This window comes from Panthera tigris, chromosome C1 (assembly GCF_018350195.1).
Source record: "Panthera tigris isolate Pti1 chromosome C1, P.tigris_Pti1_mat1.1, whole genome shotgun sequence".
Classification (NCBI taxonomy): domain Eukaryota; kingdom Metazoa; phylum Chordata; class Mammalia; order Carnivora; family Felidae; genus Panthera; species Panthera tigris.
In genome coordinates this window covers 11,581,402-11,598,627 of record NC_056667.1, presented here as the reverse complement: position 1 = coordinate 11,598,627, position 17,226 = coordinate 11,581,402, and the positions used below count along the sequence as shown (strand labels likewise).

Below are 17,226 nucleotides of genomic sequence, written 5' to 3'. Positions count from 1 at the left end.
AGGGTTCTTCTTATTCGTGAGGACAAGCGTCATAAGACCTGGTGAGGGACCTGCTCTCCTGCTTATTTAGCAGCAGTGGGAGGCCAGGAACCCAGGCCTGCGATGCCCACAGGTGGCCACCAGGGGGCCCCCAAGAGCTCGCTCAGGGCCCGCACAGGTACGTCGACGCCCTTGGAGCTGAGGTGAGGGGGTCTGCAGCTCTGGGAATCGGCTTTATTTTTCTCAGGAGCCTCTGGTTGGGAGTCCTACAACCCCCAGAGGGCCTCTGTACCTGCCCTTGGTGACCGCATACACCCCTGTCTTCCTTGTAAATTTGGTGACTTTTCGATGAGCACCCACTGTCCGCTGGTTTTCTGCGGTCTCCATTTCTGCTCTGTCCAGGGTGGAACTTGTCCCTTAAGGCATATAGTGCTTGCGTCACCCAGAATGGACCATGGTGACCGTGGAGCCCTCTTTGGTGCTAGGTCAGAGCTGCCCGCTACACTGAGCAGTTGAGGTGTGCCGTGATGGGGGAAGAGAGGCAGGGTCCCTGCCCAACCTCCTTCACCAGGGCAGCTGAGGCGCCCTGTTTCGTCTTGCCAGGCTGGCTCACTTTGGGGCTGGTGGGTTTGTCAGGCTGGAAATTGCTTTCTTCAACTAGAACAGAGAAAGAGGGGTTGGGGGGAGGGAGGATGTAGAAGAGGCTGAGAGTGGGGGTTCCAGTATTACCTGACTCTGCTCAGGGTTGATTCTGGGGTGAACATTGAAGCCAGTGCCCCCCGCCCCCCGCCACTGCACAGATGGAACCATTGAGGTCCAGAGAATGGCAAGACTGGCCACTGGCCACAAAACAGTGGCCAGCCACTCTGGGCCAAGAAGTGGGGCTCATCAGAATCCAGTGAGACCCCTCTAAATTTAGATGGGAGGATACTGGTGCCCCCCCTTGCCTCCCCAGCCTGCTAGGGCATGGCTCCTCTGCCTTGCTCCGCCCCTGGGACCCTCGTACCTCCACCCAAGACACGGAGCCTACAGCTCTGCCCCGGGACGTCACAGGCAGGGACTGAAGGTGCAGCAGCTCGAAGAGGTTGTGTGCCTGGAGGAGGGGTTGTTAGGAAACATTGGAGGACATGTGCTCGGCCCACCCCTCTAGCTTCAATCTCGCCCTGGCCTGGGGGCTGTGAGCTGAGGTGGAGCCCTGGCCAGGGCTCCGTCCCAGTGGTGCCCACCTGCCTGTCTCTGAGCCTGGGAAGGGTAGGGCGGCCGCGTGCATAGTGGTGGGTGGGAGACAGGACCTGGGCCTGCAATATCCACCATGACCACCAGAGGTCTCCAGAGTCCGCATAAGGGACCAAGGGCAAGGACGGGTTTATTTAAAGGGATCCAGGATCATCCAGCAGCACAGAGGAACTGAGGCCTCCCCCAGGCCCCCAGCCCCATGTGCCAGGCTCTGTTTTGCAGGGTGGGAGGGGATCAGCACTCAGAGTGATTAAGTAATGTGCCCAAGATCACACGAGGAGAATATGGTAGAGCCGAAACCGAGACCCACGTGTACCTTTATGCAAAGACACATTTTTAACTACTGTCTCTCTCCACCCAGAGGCTTCTGTTCCCCCAAGCTCTCCCTCTTCCCTTAGTCTTTGCGTCATCCCAAGAATCCTAGCAATAAAGGCTGGAGAGGACAAGGACTGCTGTGTCCATTCTGCAGATGAGGAAGCAGACCCAAGAGAAGGAGACGGAGCGTGCCAAGAAAGCTGGAGCCTAAGTTCCCCTCTTGGGCTCTTTCCCTCTACCCCACAGTCCTTGTCGGCCCGCATGCCCACATGCCCGCATGCCCCAACCCTCCCCACTGTCTCCCACTACCTGGTGCAGGGAGGTCTCCGGAGACAGCTGCAGGGTCACTGGCTCCACGGGACAGCCCCCAGCCAAGATGTCCTGGAGACATTGCTGGGGATGGTGGAAAAATCATGGGGGGCCTGGGCCAGCCACCCCTTCCTCCAGGCCGGCCCCCTAGAACCACCTTTCCCAGAGGCCCCCTCCCCTCACTACCCTGCTGACCACTCCCCATCCTGTACCCACCTGGTGTCCTGGAGCCCAGGAAGGTGGCTCAGCCTGGAGTGCCCGCACCAGGTGGGCCCTTTCCATGGTGCCCACCAGTATCTGGGACTCTGCACAAGTGGAGAGGGAGAGAGCCACATCAGGAAGAAGAAACTGACATTTGCTGGGCACCGACTGTGTGCCAAGAACTGTACTGGGTGTTCTCGTGTCTCTCAGGAACCTACAGCAGCCTATGGGTCAGGAACTATTACCACTCATCTTACAGAAGAGGAAGCTGAGGCTCAGAGAAACAGAGAGGCTGATTGTCTTGCCCAAGGTCACTCAGCTTTTGATGTGGAGGCCTGGTAGTTGAGGGCAGCTGGGTGAGGCTGCCAGGGGGCCGGGAGGTTACCTGCCCACCCTGACCGCCCCTGTGGCGGGGCCTCAAGGCAAGAGCAGGTTTGGGAGAACTAGCGTGAAGATATCTGTGCATCACGGCCGGGCTTTGCCCCTCATTTCCCACAGGAAATGCACCGTGTGCTGAGGGCTTGGCAAGCCTCACTCCAGGCCATGACTGGAGCGGGCCCAGGTTTGAGGGGGCAGTCCTGGTAGTCTTCCTTCTTGCCAAGCAAAATTAAAACTTTACAGCTAGAAAAAACAAAAACAAAAAACTTTACCACCAGAAAAACAAAAAACAAAAAACTTTACAACTAGAAAAAAAAAAAAACAAACCTTTACAACTAGATAGGTAAATACTCTCCCTTTAAACAACAACAATAAATAACAACAACAGTAACAACTAAAGCTGTGTCTTAGGTGAGCGCCAGGGTCCCACAACCTGCGCCTGTGGCTCTAAGGGTACAAGTGGAGTTTGTCTTGGAGGCCAGTTCTGTCTTTGTTCCAGGAGGTGAAGCCTCTTCGGGGAGTCAGACATATGCAAGTATTTTCAAACGGGATATTTGGTGTATTCTGTGGGATAATGTTAAAAGTATCCCAGTTTGAGTGGGGAGAGGGCCTGGCATTTGGGGTGAGAACCTCTGACAACTCCATATTGCATTGGTCCCTATTTTCCAGGTCGGGAAACTGCAATTCTTAGAGCTTGAGGGGTTTGCCCAGGCTTCTGTTGCTCATAAATGACTTCATGGTCTCTTGGGATGGGTATGGGGGTGACCCATACAGTTGTGCAGGTTGCTTCCTGAACAAGGCACCTGCTGCAAGGATGAGTGGGCATCAAAATCCAGCTGTGCTATGCTTGCCAAGTGTGTACCTTGCCTTGTTTGCACATACGGCCTGGCGGTGGCCCGAGTGGACATAGCTGCCTCCCCCCGGCATGTCTTTCCCACCCTTACTGTACTTGTCCCAGTGGGAAATGATGCTCTAGCTAGATCCTTCCCCAAGATTCAGCTCGTGTGTCTTTTTTTTTTTTTTTTTTTAATTTTTTTTTCAACGTTTTTTATTTATTTTTGGGACAGAGAGAGACAGAGCATGAACGGGGGAGGGGCAGAGAGAGAGGGAGACACAGAATCGGAAACAGGCTCCAAGCTCCGAGCCATCAGCCCAGAGCCTGACGCGGGGCTCGAACTCACGGACCGCGAGATCGTGACCTGGCTGAAGTCGGACGCTTAACCGACTGCGCCACCCAGGCGCCCCGCTCGTGTGTCTTTTAACAAAGGTGCCCATCCATTTTCCTCTAAAGAGATGTCTTTCTCATGGCAAAGGGTTTCAAGAGAGGTGACTAAGCCGGGGAATGCTTGAAGGGGAGACCCTGGTAGTGTTCCCATCGTTTTATCCCCACTCCCAAGCACACGAGGACTGGTTTCTAAAATTCCTAAAGGTATCCACAGAGTGCCTTACAAGCCCCCTCTCGTCTCTCATTTAAACATGTCAACCACCCCAAGTAGGGCGGTTGCTATCTCCATTTTACCAGCAAGGAAACCGAAGCTCAAAGAGGTGAAGTGACCCACCTGAGGTCACACAGTTGTAGAGAGAAGATTCAGATTCAGGTGCCTGACAGGTCCCATGCCCTGCTTTCCCATTCCTGGACCTGAGCCTCCAAGGCTGAAGAGAAAGGTCGAGGGAATGTCCCCTCCCCACCCGCGCTCCCCCCTTCCTGCCGGGCACCTGTGCTTTCCACCAGGAGGTACTTGGCCATGTCCGTGGAGGTCACGACCTTGACCACTTCCTCCAGCGGTGTGTCCTTGGCCACCGTGGTGATGGTAGTGTTCATGAAGTGCTCCACAGTCACACGGTGAGAGCTGAAGGCAGAAGGGTGCCCCCTTCAGGTCCCGGAGTGGCAGGATATCCAGACCCCAGGACGAGGCAGGGGTACCTGGTTCTTGGCTGTGGGCAGGCGCTGAGACATCCCTAGGATGAGCAACTAGGGTGGGGAGGAACTTGGCAGAACCCCAAGGTGGGGAGGAACTTGGGGACCGGCTCACCTACGGCCTGACTCTGGATTCCTAGCTCTCAAACCCCTGTCTCCCCGCCCAGACTGTCTCTGCTTCGGTCTGTTTAACTCGGAAGCCTTCCCTGAAAAATTTCATTTGAAGGAAAGTTTTGTGGCAAAATGAAAAAAAGGCTTTAAAGTTTGAAAATCACTGGAGTAGCCACCCCCGTTTTACAGATGGGGAAACTGAGGTCCGGAGCAAGGTGGCAGCTTGCACATGTTGGGAGCTGGGCCTTGGGTCTCAGAGACTCTCAGTCCTGCTTCTCTGGGAACAGAGGCTGCCAAGTGAGGACCTCAAAGCCTGATTCCAGCCCCCTGTGTCCCAGTCAGGACAGCAGAGCAGGAGTGGGAGGGAGGAGGGGACCTCCCAGATCTGGCGCCGATTCTCTGTGGGACGCGAGCAAGACAAGGCATCTCTCTGAGCGCCAGTTTCCAGCAAATCGGCAATCTCTGTCCTACCGTCATGAGGACAGACTGATGGCTAATGAGACGCAGAGGCCCAGGAGGCCAAGGACTTGCCCAAGGTCATGCAGGGAGCTGGAGAGAGTGGGGACGAGGTGGCTGTGTGTTGGCCTTTTCCATACCACCCAGGTCCAAGGTCAGCCACAGTGAGGGTTTTGTGGTTTTTTTTTTGGAGGTGGGGCCTCACCCCAGCCCACCCAGACCCATCACCCCCATCAGCCAGTCCAAAGTGGGCACCTCTCACCTGATTTTCCGACCTCGGATCCACGGAAGGTATGGCAGCTTCTTGACAATGATAGTGCCGTCATAGAAGGAGGGCTGGAAGCTCTGGGCGATGGCGTTCGCTGCCAGCACGGCCATCAACACCGGCAACGCGTGCACTATCTGGCCGGTCAGCTCGAAGGCCAGCAGCGCCGTGGAGATGGTGTGGGTCACAGCCCCTGAGAAGGCCGCAGCCCCTGCAGGGGGCAGACCCAGGGCGGGGCGGCTCAGGCCAGGGGCCAGCCTCGTGCAGAGCGCAGAGCCACCCGGGGCTAAGGCCACGCGCTAGATGGCAGCTGTCCAGAGGCCACACGCTGGAGGTGCCCCGGTGGCTGGGCTCGGTGAGGGGGAGCGTGGTAAGGGAGAGTGTGGGGCACCAGGGACAAGACGGGAGCCAGAGAGAGTCACGGGGGCTCAGGGAGGGGGCTCACGGGGAGGCGCAGTGACCGCCCCATGCCCCGCAGAACCACCGGCTGACCCCCCAGGTCCAGCCCAGCTCCGTCATGTCTCCCCGCCCAGGGCGGACTCAGCGCACTCACCTGCCAGGGCGTACCCTCCGGGCATAATGGGGCTGGTGACCCCTCCTGCTACGATGCCCTCAGGGAAGGCAACAGCCAGGGCCTCCCCGATGAGGCGCCCGATGGCAGCTCCTGGCCACAGACAGCAGGGGGAGGGGGAGCCAGGCTGACCCGGCTCCCACAGCCCTCCGTTCCTGGGGACCAACCTCAGTACCCTCGGAGGAGGGAGGGGAGGGGCCAAGAGCCCCAGCCCTGCCCCAGTAACCCTGAACCTCTCAGACCCTCAGAACCCCAGACTCACCGAAGATGAATATGGGCATGAAGTAGCCGGCAGGCATGGGGATTGTGGTGGCCAGAATCAGCATCCAGAACTGTGGGCGGTGGGAACCCAGCAGGGCAGAGGTCAGGGGCAACCGGACAGGAGTGGGCGAGAAGAGGGAATGGATGGGGGCACAGGGGAGTGTCCCGGGGGGAAGGGGGTCGCGCGGGCACGCGCCCATCGCCGGTGTCTGGTGTTGACCAGGAAGGCGCTGACCGAGGGCAGGAAACCCGTCCTGACAAAGTGCCTACTGTGTGCCTGGCACCGTGCCGAGGGCTTTCCTCTCTTCCTTCTCAACCTTCCCTCCGAGGCCGACACAGCAACCGTTTTAAAGACGAGGCAACCGAGGCTCAGAGAACTGAAGCCACTTGGCCAGGGCCGCACAGCTGGCGGGAGTCAGATCAGGCGGGCCGGGCAGAAGAGGCCCAGGCCACGGACAAGCATCCCCCTCCCAGGCTGGTCTCCACTCTGTGCGCTCCCCTGGGGGCCCCCTGGCACCCACCTTCATAACCAGGAAGAAGGCGAGGGTCCCAAAGATGGTGAACCGTGGGTGGTACCACTCGAACCACAGGTTCTGGGGGTCGAGCTCCTCAGGCCAGGGTGGGGATGAGTTCCGGGTCATCAGCGCCCATGAGTTGTTGTCGAACAGTGACTCCAGATGCTGCTTCATGGACAGCTGGTGCGGGGGACAGGTCGGTGAGGGGGCTGGGGGGCCCCTTCCTGCCACCCCCCTGCCCTGCCCCTGCCCCGAGTCTTCCTCTGCCCTGTCCCTCCTCGGGAAGGGCTCTGACGTCCCAGAGCTGCGGTGTCCTCGTCTGGAACTCGAGGATGACCCACAGGCTTCCCCTTACGGGTGTGGTGGGGATTATGCGAGATGACGGGCACAAAGTGGGTGACAGATGGCGGGGGGTTCCCAGCCCTGCACCCCTTACCCGAGAAGCGATGAAGCGGCCCACGCCAGGGGGGTAGGTGATGGAAGCAAGAACCAAGGCAGCCAGGGCGGAATACAGAGGCTTGCTGTGGGGTGGGGGTGGAGGGGGCGGGTAAGCTCCAGTGCTGGCCCCAATCTTCCCCCCCGGAAGGGGAAAAGGACAAGAGCGGGCCCCACCACCATCCTGGGGGCCGGATCCACTCCAGGGGAGGAACCCTGTGGGGGTCAGCCCCACCCCGCCCAGGCGGAGCTCCCATCAGGCCACGGGGCCACGCGTGGCAGGCCTGGGGCAGAGGAGGCCGACTCTGAGATGCCAATGCCAGGGGGCGGGCAAGGTTTGGGGAGGAGAGGGGCTCAGTTAGCCCTTCCGGCTCCATGGGAAAGTGGGCCTTCCGTGGGGGGTGCAAACTCAGTGACAGAGTGAGGGGTTGGTAGCCCAGCAAGCTGGGGGTGGTGGAGGGGTGGCTGGGGGGACCCGGAGAGGGGGTGTTAGGAGGGAACCAGGGCTCCATAAGTGGCGTGTGGGCTAGGAAGGTTTGGGGGGCTCTGTAGGAGGACGACAGTACAGACAGCAGGGCTCTCTATAAAATAGATCAGGAGGCTGAGAGTAGGGGTCAGGGGGTTGTTCCCCCTGAGAGGTCCCCAGTCCCTGCCCAGAGCCTACCTGGTGGCCAGCAGTTTGGAGGTGACCCGGTTGGTCTTGACAAAACCAAGGAATGTTCGCTGACAGAAGAGGTAAGCGCAGCTCAGGATACCGCAGATGGCCCTGGGGAGGGGAGGGGAGTTCTGGAGCCCCAGCCCGGAAACAGGGTGGCAGTTCAGGCCTGGGGGGGGGGAGGCCCCCAGTGGGGGGCACTCACTCACCCCAGGGCCACAAAAAAGAAGATCTCTGGCAGGTCGAAGGGGACATCCACCCTGAAATTGGTCTTGTAGAGGGAGGTGATGGTCTCTGGGGAAGGAGGGGAATGATCAGGGACCACGCTCCTACCCCAGACAAACCCCAGTCCCAGCCTCAACAAACAGGCGTGGGGGTCGTGCCAAGTCCTGCCCCCACGAAGTACCCTTTCCTGGCATTCAAGGCCCCAACAACCAGCCTTTGCCTCTTTGCTCACTGTGCCGTCTTGTACTCTCAGGGCCCCCATCCTTCATGCCCAGTACAGGTCAGGAAGGAGAGGGGAGAGGGAGAAAAGAGGGAAAGAGGGGAAGGGGAGGAAGGGACCAGGAGGGAGCCGGGCCTGGGGTCAGGTGGTCTGATGGGGACTCACCCTGCTCGCTGTTGAAGACTGCCAGGAGGCGGAACATGAAGGCCCCGCAGGTGGCAGCGAAGAAGCCCCTCCAGTAATCCCAGACAGAGAAGTGGGAAGACATGACCTCGATGCTGAACAGGACGCCTGAAGGTGATGCTGAGCTTAGAGCCCCACCCCCACCCATCCCAGCACCCTGAGCCCGCCCGTCCTGCTCTCCTCTCTCCTCCAGGCCTGCCGTCTCTCTTCGGTCCTGACCTGAGGTGAGGGAGGGCAGGCAGGAGCCCAGGGAGGACGCCTGTGTGGGCCCTCCCGGGCCATCTCAATCCCTCCAATAGCCCTAGGGGGTGGGGCCATTATGGTCCCCATTTTATAGACAAGGAGGTGAGTCTCAGAGGGCCGACCCCACCAGCCCAGGGTCACGCAGGGAAGCTGGATTTCAAACCCGGGTCTGCCTGGCGTAACCCTGAAGTGTCTCAATAAACACGTCCACCCCACCCAGGGGTGGCCGTGCCCTCAAAAGTCTGCTGTAAGAACCAAGATCTCAGCTGGCCCCCATCCCTCCTGCAGGTCCCTCAGCTGGACACAGGAGTGAACGGATCAGTCCACAGCGGTAGGGGACAGGAGCGGTGTGTGGGGGCCCCGGGGTGCAGGGAGGGGTGCGAGGGAGGGTCTCACCGCTGAAGGGCGCTGCAAACACTGTGGCCACACCCACCGCGGCCGCTGCCACCAGCATCTCGTTCTGCTTGCTCTTGTTCTGTGCGAGAGGGGATCCGGGGCCATCCGGGGCTCAGAGTCAGCCCCCACCCTCCCCTCCTTCTCGTCCCTCCAAGGACGGCCCTCCCTGACTCCCTTACCTCAGGCTCCCCAATGGCCTTGGTGTGCACACGGCCCAGGTAGGCAGCGATCATCACAGACAGGTGCACGAAGGGGCCCTGCGGGGGGGGAGGGGGGGCGTGGGCACAGGGGCGGGGCTTGCCCCTGGTGGGGGGCGTGTCAGAGTCCTAGCCCCTCCCCCTCGGGGCCCAGGGTTAGGGGGAGGGGGGGCTCAGAGAAAGCCTCATCCAGGCCCGCATGGATACCCGTCCACACCCTTCTTCGTTTCCCCGGTTCTTTTGTCACACGCTGGGGACCCAGCCCGTCTCCTCCCCAAGACTGAGCCCCTGAAGGCAGGCATCGGCCTGAGTCCCCGCTGACCCGGCTTCTGTGGGGCCCTGGGGGAGAAAGGCAGAGGGGGCGGGGCGGGGTGGGAATGCTCTGCCCATACCACTTTGCCCAGGAAAAGGGTGCTGCCAGTGGCCAGGGTGCAGGTAAGGCCCACGACCTTGGCCCCGAAGTTCTTAATATCCAGGTAGTCCTCCAACACCACGCCTGACAGAATAGTCTTCAGCTCTGGGATTCCAGAACCTTGGCAGGGGATGGACAGGGGGGCAAGAGGAGGCACAGTCTCCAGATTAGACTCAACACTTCACCCTGCGCAAAATGTTCCACGCCGTGAACCTGTCGGGTCCTCCAAAACCCTGAGTTGGGATGTGCAAATTCATTTGCAGAGGTGAGGGTCAGAGAGGGGGACGTGAGCTGCCCGTGTCGTTCCCGCTGAGCCTGGCAGACAGCTCTGGCAAGGTGGGGGGAACCCAGGACAAGAAGCTCAGGCCACCCGCGGATGTGCCCCTGGAGCTCCCCAGCGCTGGCCTGGAGCTGGAGGCAGAGCTGAGAGGCCCTGGGGGAGCTGTGCCCCTCCTCCCTGGGGAACCCGCCCCCAGGGCTCCCCGTCACCACCCAGAAGAGCCCTAAGAAAGGAAGCAGAGCCAGCAGTGAGCCAAGAGTCCAGATCTGGCCTTCTCGCTGTGTGACTCTGGGGCAGTGACACGACTCCCCTGAGCCTGGCCTCCCTGGCTGTGAAATGGGGTCACTGCTTCTTGCCTCCCCCCATCAGAAGCCGCGAGGGACAGGAAAAGGCTTTGGCACGAGGCTCCGCGGTACAAAGCACACAGGCAAATGGCTCACCTCCAGAGAAGGGTGTGATGCTCTGGCTGAAGCCAGAGGAGAAGGAGACCAGGGCCACAGGGTACACAGTCCAGGAGAGATACCGGAGCAGGTGGCTGTCCCCAATCTCCCGGTAGAGCCACTTGTGTGCTGGGGACACCCGGGAGTCAGCCCTCAGGTGTCCCCCGACCAGGAAGTGGAGGCTCAAAGAGGGGAGGCCCGGGACCACCCAGGGAGCAGCAGATCCCCAAATGGAGGGAGACGTAGGGCCCTGGGTCTATATTCCAGTGTCGCCACTCCCTAGCTGAGTGACCTTGGGCAAGTGACTTAACCTCTGTGAGCCTCTGCTTCCCCGTCTGTCAGATGGGCTAGCAGTGGGACTTCCCTCCCAGGGTCATTGTGAGAAAGCTCTCAGATGATGGCCGGGGCATGTGCATAGCAGGTGCTCAGGAGAGCCCCTGAGCAAGTCCACCGGAGGGGTGTTAGAACCTTCCTGCCCCCTTATCCCGGTTCCTGGGAGATCTCAGGGTGCAGAGAGCCTGCTGAGGCGTGGGAAAAGAAAGGTCTGGTAGCCTGAGCAAGTGCCCTCGCCCGGAGCTACTGAGCCGAGAGCAAGGAGGGAGGGAGGAGAAGAAACAGGGGCAGCAAGAACAGGTGGGCAGAAGCTCGGAGGACGAAGGGCTCTTGGGCACATGTGGGCCTCTCTTGCTCATCGTGCAGATGAGGAGACTGAGGCCCATAGAGAGGCAGGAGCCTGCCCAGGGTTGCACAGCACATCAAGAGCAGCGCCTGCACAGACCCAGGCCTCCTCCCTACCCGGAGCCTTCCTCCACCCGCGATGCACCTGGCGGCCCATGTGGCATCCCGAGAGCGTGCGTGGAAGCCTGTGTCCAGAGCAGGAGTGCGTGCCAGGGAGGGGTTACCTCTGACCACGCGCCCGATAGCGAAGTTCATGGCGTAGCTGATCAGGGCCATGAGCACCCCGAGGGTCATCAGGAAGTACCAGTCCTCCCCGACGCGGAACAGCTTCTGCTTCAGCCACTCCAGGCCCCCTGGGGCAGGGGCACTGGGTCATAGCCCGGGACAGGGGTGGGGCAAGCACGGCCCCTTCCCTGGAGGCCTGCTCAGGCTCAGGGCAGGGAGGCCAGGGGCAGTGTGGGGCTGGGGCCACGTGGTCAAGCCCAGGGTAGCCCAGAAGGGGGTCTGCACACGAGGGGCAGAGCAGGAACTTGGACAAGTGAAGGTGGCCGCACGGTGGGCCCTGGCGGGGTACAGAGGCCTGGCACCCTCCCCACCCACCCCCCACCCACACTGGACACTCATGGAAGAATGATGGAGCAGTAGGGGGTGGGGAGTGTGTGCTGAGAGCCACAGCCTTCTCCAGTGTCTCCGCAGGGCCCACAGCTTCCAGAACACAAGGGGCTAGCAGGGCCCCTCCATGTCTCCAGACCCGTGGGGCCATCCTACAGGCCGCGCCGGTGTCAGACCAGGCAGCACCCACTGGGCCCGGAGCAAAGCCCCCAGTATAGCCATCGGGCCTTGGGACCTGCTCTCCCCAAAGGCAGACAGCAGACATCTAGCACGTCTGACCCATGGGCAAAGGGACAGGCAGACAGATCCCTTCCCTCCCGGCCGCCCAGTGATTGTGGGCACATCAAGGCAGGGCAGCTCTTGGACTTCAAGGTGGGTGGGGGAGGTGGGGTCTGGGTAGGTAGGGGTGATGTCCTGAGGGGTCTTCGACAGGGAGAGGAAGGGACCTAGCTCTCACCTCGAATGCCTCTGCGGATGCGGGGACACGGGCCCCATAGCTCCTGAAGAGTCACAGGGCTCCCCGAGGAGCCCTCACGCAGCCCTACCAGCTCTTCCATCGGGTCCCTGAGCAGACAGACAGACAGACAGACCCTTGGTAAGCTGCTCCAGTGGCTTTGCCCTGCCGCTTGGCCCTTCCAATGCCCCTACTTCCCAGATAAAAAGGAGAAGCGTTTTCCTGTTTGCATGTGTGTGCATGTGTGCGTGTGTGTGTGTGAAGTTACCAGGAGGGGACATAGGTCTGCTGTGCCCTCATCACTAAGGGGGTGCCACCGAGGGTGCGGGGTGGGGACCGGGGTTCCTAACTGTGCCCTCTGTGTCCAGTGGCACGTTGATCAAGGCAGGACCCCAAGCCTCAGAACTCCCTTCCCCTGCTTGGACACAGCTCCTGCTTGGCTCCTTCCACTGCTCAGAGCAGTCTCCTTGCCCCGCGGAGTCACTCTGTGGGGTCCCCAGGGGCTGCTCTGACTCCCCCTGCCCATCCCTGAGCCCCCCTCTCCTCTGCTCAGGCCACAGAGGCAGGTAAACCGCAGGTGCTGAAGGAAAGCCCGTGAGGATTGAAACGAGGTGCTGGCCCCCTGCCCCCCAGCCTCCTGCCCCAGCCCGACCTGCCCTGGCCCAGCTTCCACCCAACCCAGGCCCCGGCTCCACACCCAGCAGCCCCTCACCTCTGTCCGTTGGCCCTGCTGCGGCCCCAGCCAGCCCTCCTCTAACAGAGACACCTCTGCCTGCAGCCCAGATGCACCTGAGCAGGTCTGCGTTCCACCAATCAACATCCTAGGCCCCCCTCCCTCCCCGCCCTGCCCGGGTTTACCGTGGCCATTAAGAATGTCCTTGACAAACCAACCAGAACTGCCCAGGCCGGTTGAGCCGTGCAGGCCAGAGCGGCCAAGGGGCACCAGGAGCAGGAGCTTCCCAAAACCCAGGACAGCCACACGGAGGGTGGCACTCAAGCACGCTGCAGGTGCCTGCTGTGGGCTGGGGGACATGGGAGAGAGAAACTCCTGCACACCAGCAGGACAGGGAGGGGTCATCTGCGGGGGGCTGAGGGTCAGGGCCCTGGATTCTCAGATCGGGGCATGGAAAGGGTTTAAAAAAGCAGAGAAGAGGGGCGCCTGGGTGGCTCAGTCGGTTAAGTATCCGACTCCTGATTGGGGCTCAGGTCATGATCTCATGGTTCGGTTGGTGAGATTGAGCCCCGCGTCAGGCTTGGGGCTGACAGCATGGAACCTGCTTGGGATTCTCCCTCTGCCCCTCCCCCACTCGCTCTCCTCTTTCTCTCTCTCTCTCAAAATAAGTAAATAAACCCAAAGAAGCAGCAGCAGCAGAAGCAGCAGCAGCAGAGAAGGGAGAAGGGAGAAAGCCAGTGGAGCTGGAGGAAGACCTTGGGCAAAGGCGAGGGGCCCCATTGCTGCTGTCCCCTGGCTGTGCCAGGCTCTGTGCTCAACCCTCCCCCAAACCCGTGAGCGCTCACAGAAACCCAACGAGGTGGGAGGTATTATCCCATTTTAAAGAAATTGGAGTCTCTGGGGGGTGATGCTTCCGCTCCAAGGTCACAGACACTGAGGGCAGAGCCAGAATTCCCAACCAGGTTGGTCAAACTCCAGCCCACACACTCTCCGCTGCCCACCTTGCTCGGAGATCGGGGGTTGGGGACAGACCTCCAAGCTGGAGCAGGGGCAGCGATTTGGGGCACCACAGACCCCCGAGGCCTGGGGAGGAACTTGAACTCGATCCTCACATCTGGCCCTTCTGGTCTCAGAAAACTGCCCTCTCAAACTATAATGCTGAGTGAAAGGCGCAGACGGTCCCACCCCAGCAGAGGGTAGGACTGAGGGCACGAGGGACATGGTGAGGGAACAAGGTTATGTGCCTGCCACATGCCAGGCCCTTCATGTTTGCAACACTGTTCATCCTCCCACGGCCTTATGAATCAAGGGCGGTATCACCATTTCACAGCCTCTGATCGAGGATCAGAGAGGTGCCAGCACGTGTCTAAAGTCACACAGCAGAGGCTGAACCCAGCCCTAGACTGCCTGGCTTCCCCCCTCCCTGGAGTTCCTTCAGTCCCTGTGGCTTTAATCAGCCAGGGCAAGGGTTTGAGCACAAAGCAATAGATTTGGGTCTGATGCCGCTTTTGGAAAGATTTGGGCAAGAGATTTGGGGTAACTGCCCTCCCTCCCCCCCCCCCCGCCCCCCCGCCAGACAAAGCTCCTCTGTGAAAATCATCATGGCCCTTCCGCGACGTGTTAAAATCCTGGCACCCTGAGCTGCTCTCTGCCCCCGGATGCCTGGCCAAGTCCATCCAAAGTAGGAGCGCGTGCGCCTGTCATGGGAGGTGGTGGGAGGTGGGGTGCGGGCTTGTTGTTCTGCCTGGACCTGGTGGGCCTGGGCCCGCTGTCACCTTGCTGCCACAACCTGCTGACTCTGTACAGTAACAGGAAAACTGTTGAATAGGCTACAATCCCACAGCCGGCATCGGCCGGGCCAGCCTCACCTCCCAGCCCTGGGAGCACCAGGAAGCTGGGGAAAGGGCAGCAAAGTCCCTCCAAAAGGCATTTTCCTGCGTCATGTCCCAGCAGCAGGCAGGGGTGCCAGAACAGCTCTGCCACCCCCATTGGTCCCTCACCACTCGGAGCCTCGGTGTCCTCTTCTGCCCCAGGAGGAGTCATGGGCGCAGGGGGCTCTCTCTGCCTCATTCATCATTGAGTCCCCCAGAGCCTAGAACGGTGCCCCCCACATAGTAGGTGTTCAATAAATACCTGCTGAGTGATGAGTGGTTTCCAAACACAGGCCTGAGGGCTGGCTGTGTGGGGACCTGATGGGAACAGATTCCTGGTCCCTTCCCAAGACCCCAAATCAGAATCTTGGCACACAGAGGGAAGAGTCTGTGTTTGTCAAACGTTCGTCCCCCCCCCCCCCCCCGGATGGTTGGGATGCCCTGGTAGGTTTGGGATTCGAGGTTCTGGATCATCTCTGAAGTTCCTTCTATCCCTGTGATCTGGAGGGAGAGCATTGCCAGAGACAGGGGAATGGCCTTGATGACCTTTTGAGGTCCCCCCTGGCCACTGAAGTCAGTAGATCCAGTACATTCACGGGCGATGCCTCAGAGATAGGAGGAAGGGGAGGAGGAACGGTGGGCGGGGGTGGGTAACGAGATCTGAGGTCCAGGAGCAGTGACTCAGGCCCTCAGCACCATGACCGTATGTCTGCATTTAGCCACTGGCTCCTGTTCCCCTGGCGGGCGGCAGGCTTCTGGGCCCCCCACCCCCGCCCCTACCCTCTTTCCATCTCTGCCTCGTGCCGGTAACTTCCTGGCAGCCCTACTGGAACCCCTCGGACAGGATGGGTGACACGGGCCCAGCAGTGATCTCCACCACAGTGACAGACCCCTCTCGCCCCAGCCGCCACTCAGCTCCCGGCTACACCCTGAGCCCTAGGCTGCCCCTGCTGCACATACCCCACCAGCAGCAATAATCACCCCAAATGGAGCCCCTCCCCCAAAACGGACGATGTTCTGTGGGAGCCAAAGCAAAGGAAAACAGTCGCCACCTTCAGGAGCCCCCAATCTGGTGGGGAGAGAGGCAGACCCCTGCACCAGGGGAACCACCAGTCTGAGGGCGGGGGGTGGGGGGGGTGAAAACACAGCAGAGAAGTCACAGCCCCAGGAAGACCATATCAGAGTGCCAGGCGCTGGGGTGGGCATCTGGGCAAGGGCCCCAGTGTGGCTGCAGCAATCACAGAGGCCTTCACGGAGGAGGAGGAATCCGAGCTGGTCTGGGCAGGAAAGGCAGGATCTGGAGACAAGAACAGAAACCCCACACTGTAGCCTGGGCAGTGCCCACCCCCCCCAGAATGGCCTCTCCTGCTTCACCTACTGGCCCTGCATGATGTCAGTCCTGGCTCGGCTGAGCCGTGGGTGGCCAGAGAGGGGTTTCTGGAGCTTCTGGGCTAGCCTGTCTCCATACACATATGGTCAGGTCACCCCAGCCTCCTAGAGGGCTTTGAATCAGACCCATCTGGCCAGCTCTGCCACTTACCCACGTGCAAGCCCCACCCTCTCCGCGAGGCTCTGCTTCCCTGCCTATAAAATGGGAACAGCACTTCTTTCCTGAGCTGTGGGGAAACCATATGGGGCCATGCTGGAAAGCTCACAACTGGGAGGCACTCCAGAAGTCAGAGCTAGAATAATGTCTTCGGGAATTCTCGTTTACCTCTAACCGAAACCCCTCCCACTGCGGTCCTCAGCATCTCCATTGAGCTGGAGGTCAAGTGAACAGTTCCCAGAATACAACATGATAGAACTTTTTTTTTTTTTTTTAAGCAGGGTTCATGCCCAGCACGGAGCCCAAAACAGGATTTGAACTCACGACCCTGAGATCAAGAGTAAGATGCTTAACTGACCGAGGCATGCAGGCACCCCCACCTTCTAAATCTTTAAGGACAATTACCAAATTATCCGCCCTCCTCCCCTGAGTCCTAGCCCAACACCCCACCCCAGCCAAGGACCGCCAGCTTTCTCCTCTTGGGGCCCCAAAATGTCCTGAGAGTAGGGGGAGGGCAAGCATGGAATCTGGGTCCCCATGGGAGCGGGCAGGGGGACAGCTGCACATTCTACTCCCCCCCAATCAAGGGCTGTCTCAGTCTTTCCTAAGAGATGGCTGTAAACATTATCTGCCCTGAGGGAAAGAGTCACCTCACACAAGGGTCCAACAGGTGGGGGTCCTTCACCTACCCCTACCTTCTCACCTTGCACCTCCTACTGTCCCCAGAGCCAGGGGCTTGGGGCCCCACCGCCCTGACTGCCCACCACCTAGATCCCCTCTTGCCAAAGACTGGGATGTTGGGGGAGGGGGGACAGGAAATAGAAAACCCTGTCCTCAAGCAGCTTGCAGTCTGATGGGGGAGGCACAGTCCTTAGAGAGCCCCAGGCCGATGGGGGCACACGGAGACTCAGAAGCACCACACCCACAAGGTCCTGGGGTGGGCACGGGGGGTCCGAGTGGCAAGGGGACAGATTGCCCCCGGCCCGCTGCTGCGGAGGCCCCTGGGCTGGAGTTCTCGGCCTGGAATGCTGGGCTGTGAGCTCAGCCTGGGCCTGCGTGTGCCGGACTGTCAGCAGTGCTGCCTCACCGGAGAAGATTTCCAGCCCCCTCCGGGCCGTGGCAAGGCCTAAATTTAGCTAGGAGACAAGGGGCTGGCCCCAAGCCCAGGGACGGTCGGGCCTTATAAAGCGC

The 17,226-nt window shown here is 60.3% G+C and overlaps 1 protein-coding gene across 1 annotated transcript; it reads right to left on the bottom strand.

Annotated features, from left to right (window-relative positions):
* Positions 1-207: 207 nt before the first annotated feature.
* LOC102964811 (chloride channel protein ClC-Ka) lies at positions 208-12,683 on the bottom strand. Its single transcript, XM_007083779.3, has 20 exons — positions 12,658-12,683; positions 11,949-12,055; positions 11,104-11,232; positions 10,202-10,330; positions 9,462-9,601; positions 9,052-9,129; positions 8,873-8,951; positions 8,216-8,341; positions 7,815-7,899; positions 7,615-7,716; positions 6,952-7,036; positions 6,522-6,695; positions 6,002-6,071; positions 5,722-5,832; positions 5,166-5,379; positions 4,135-4,268; positions 2,056-2,144; positions 1,840-1,923; positions 986-1,072; positions 208-636 (listed from the first exon to the last, which is right to left on the bottom strand). Exons 2-20 carry the CDS (start codon positions 12,046-12,048, stop codon positions 589-591), a joined length of 2,064 nt encoding a protein of 687 aa, XP_007083841.2. The 5' UTR covers positions 12,049-12,055; positions 12,658-12,683; the 3' UTR covers positions 208-588.
* Between the last annotated feature and the right edge of the window lie 4,543 nt (positions 12,684-17,226).

What these genes read in the sequence shown, in the direction of transcription:
- LOC102964811 (XM_007083779.3), bottom strand. Translation starts at nt 12,048, where the DNA reads ATGGAAGAGCTGGTAGGGCTGCGTGAGGGCTCCTCGGGGAGCCCTGTG. An exon ending in TATCGGGCGCGTGGTCAGAG is followed by an intron (nt 10,331 to 11,103) that starts GTAACCCCTCCC and finishes GGGTGTCCCCAG; the next exon opens with CACACAAGTGGCTCTACCGG. An exon ending in GTTTGCAGCGCCCTTCAGCG is followed by an intron (nt 8,342 to 8,872) that starts GTGAGACCCTCC and finishes CATCACCTTCAG; the next exon opens with GCGTCCTGTTCAGCATCGAG.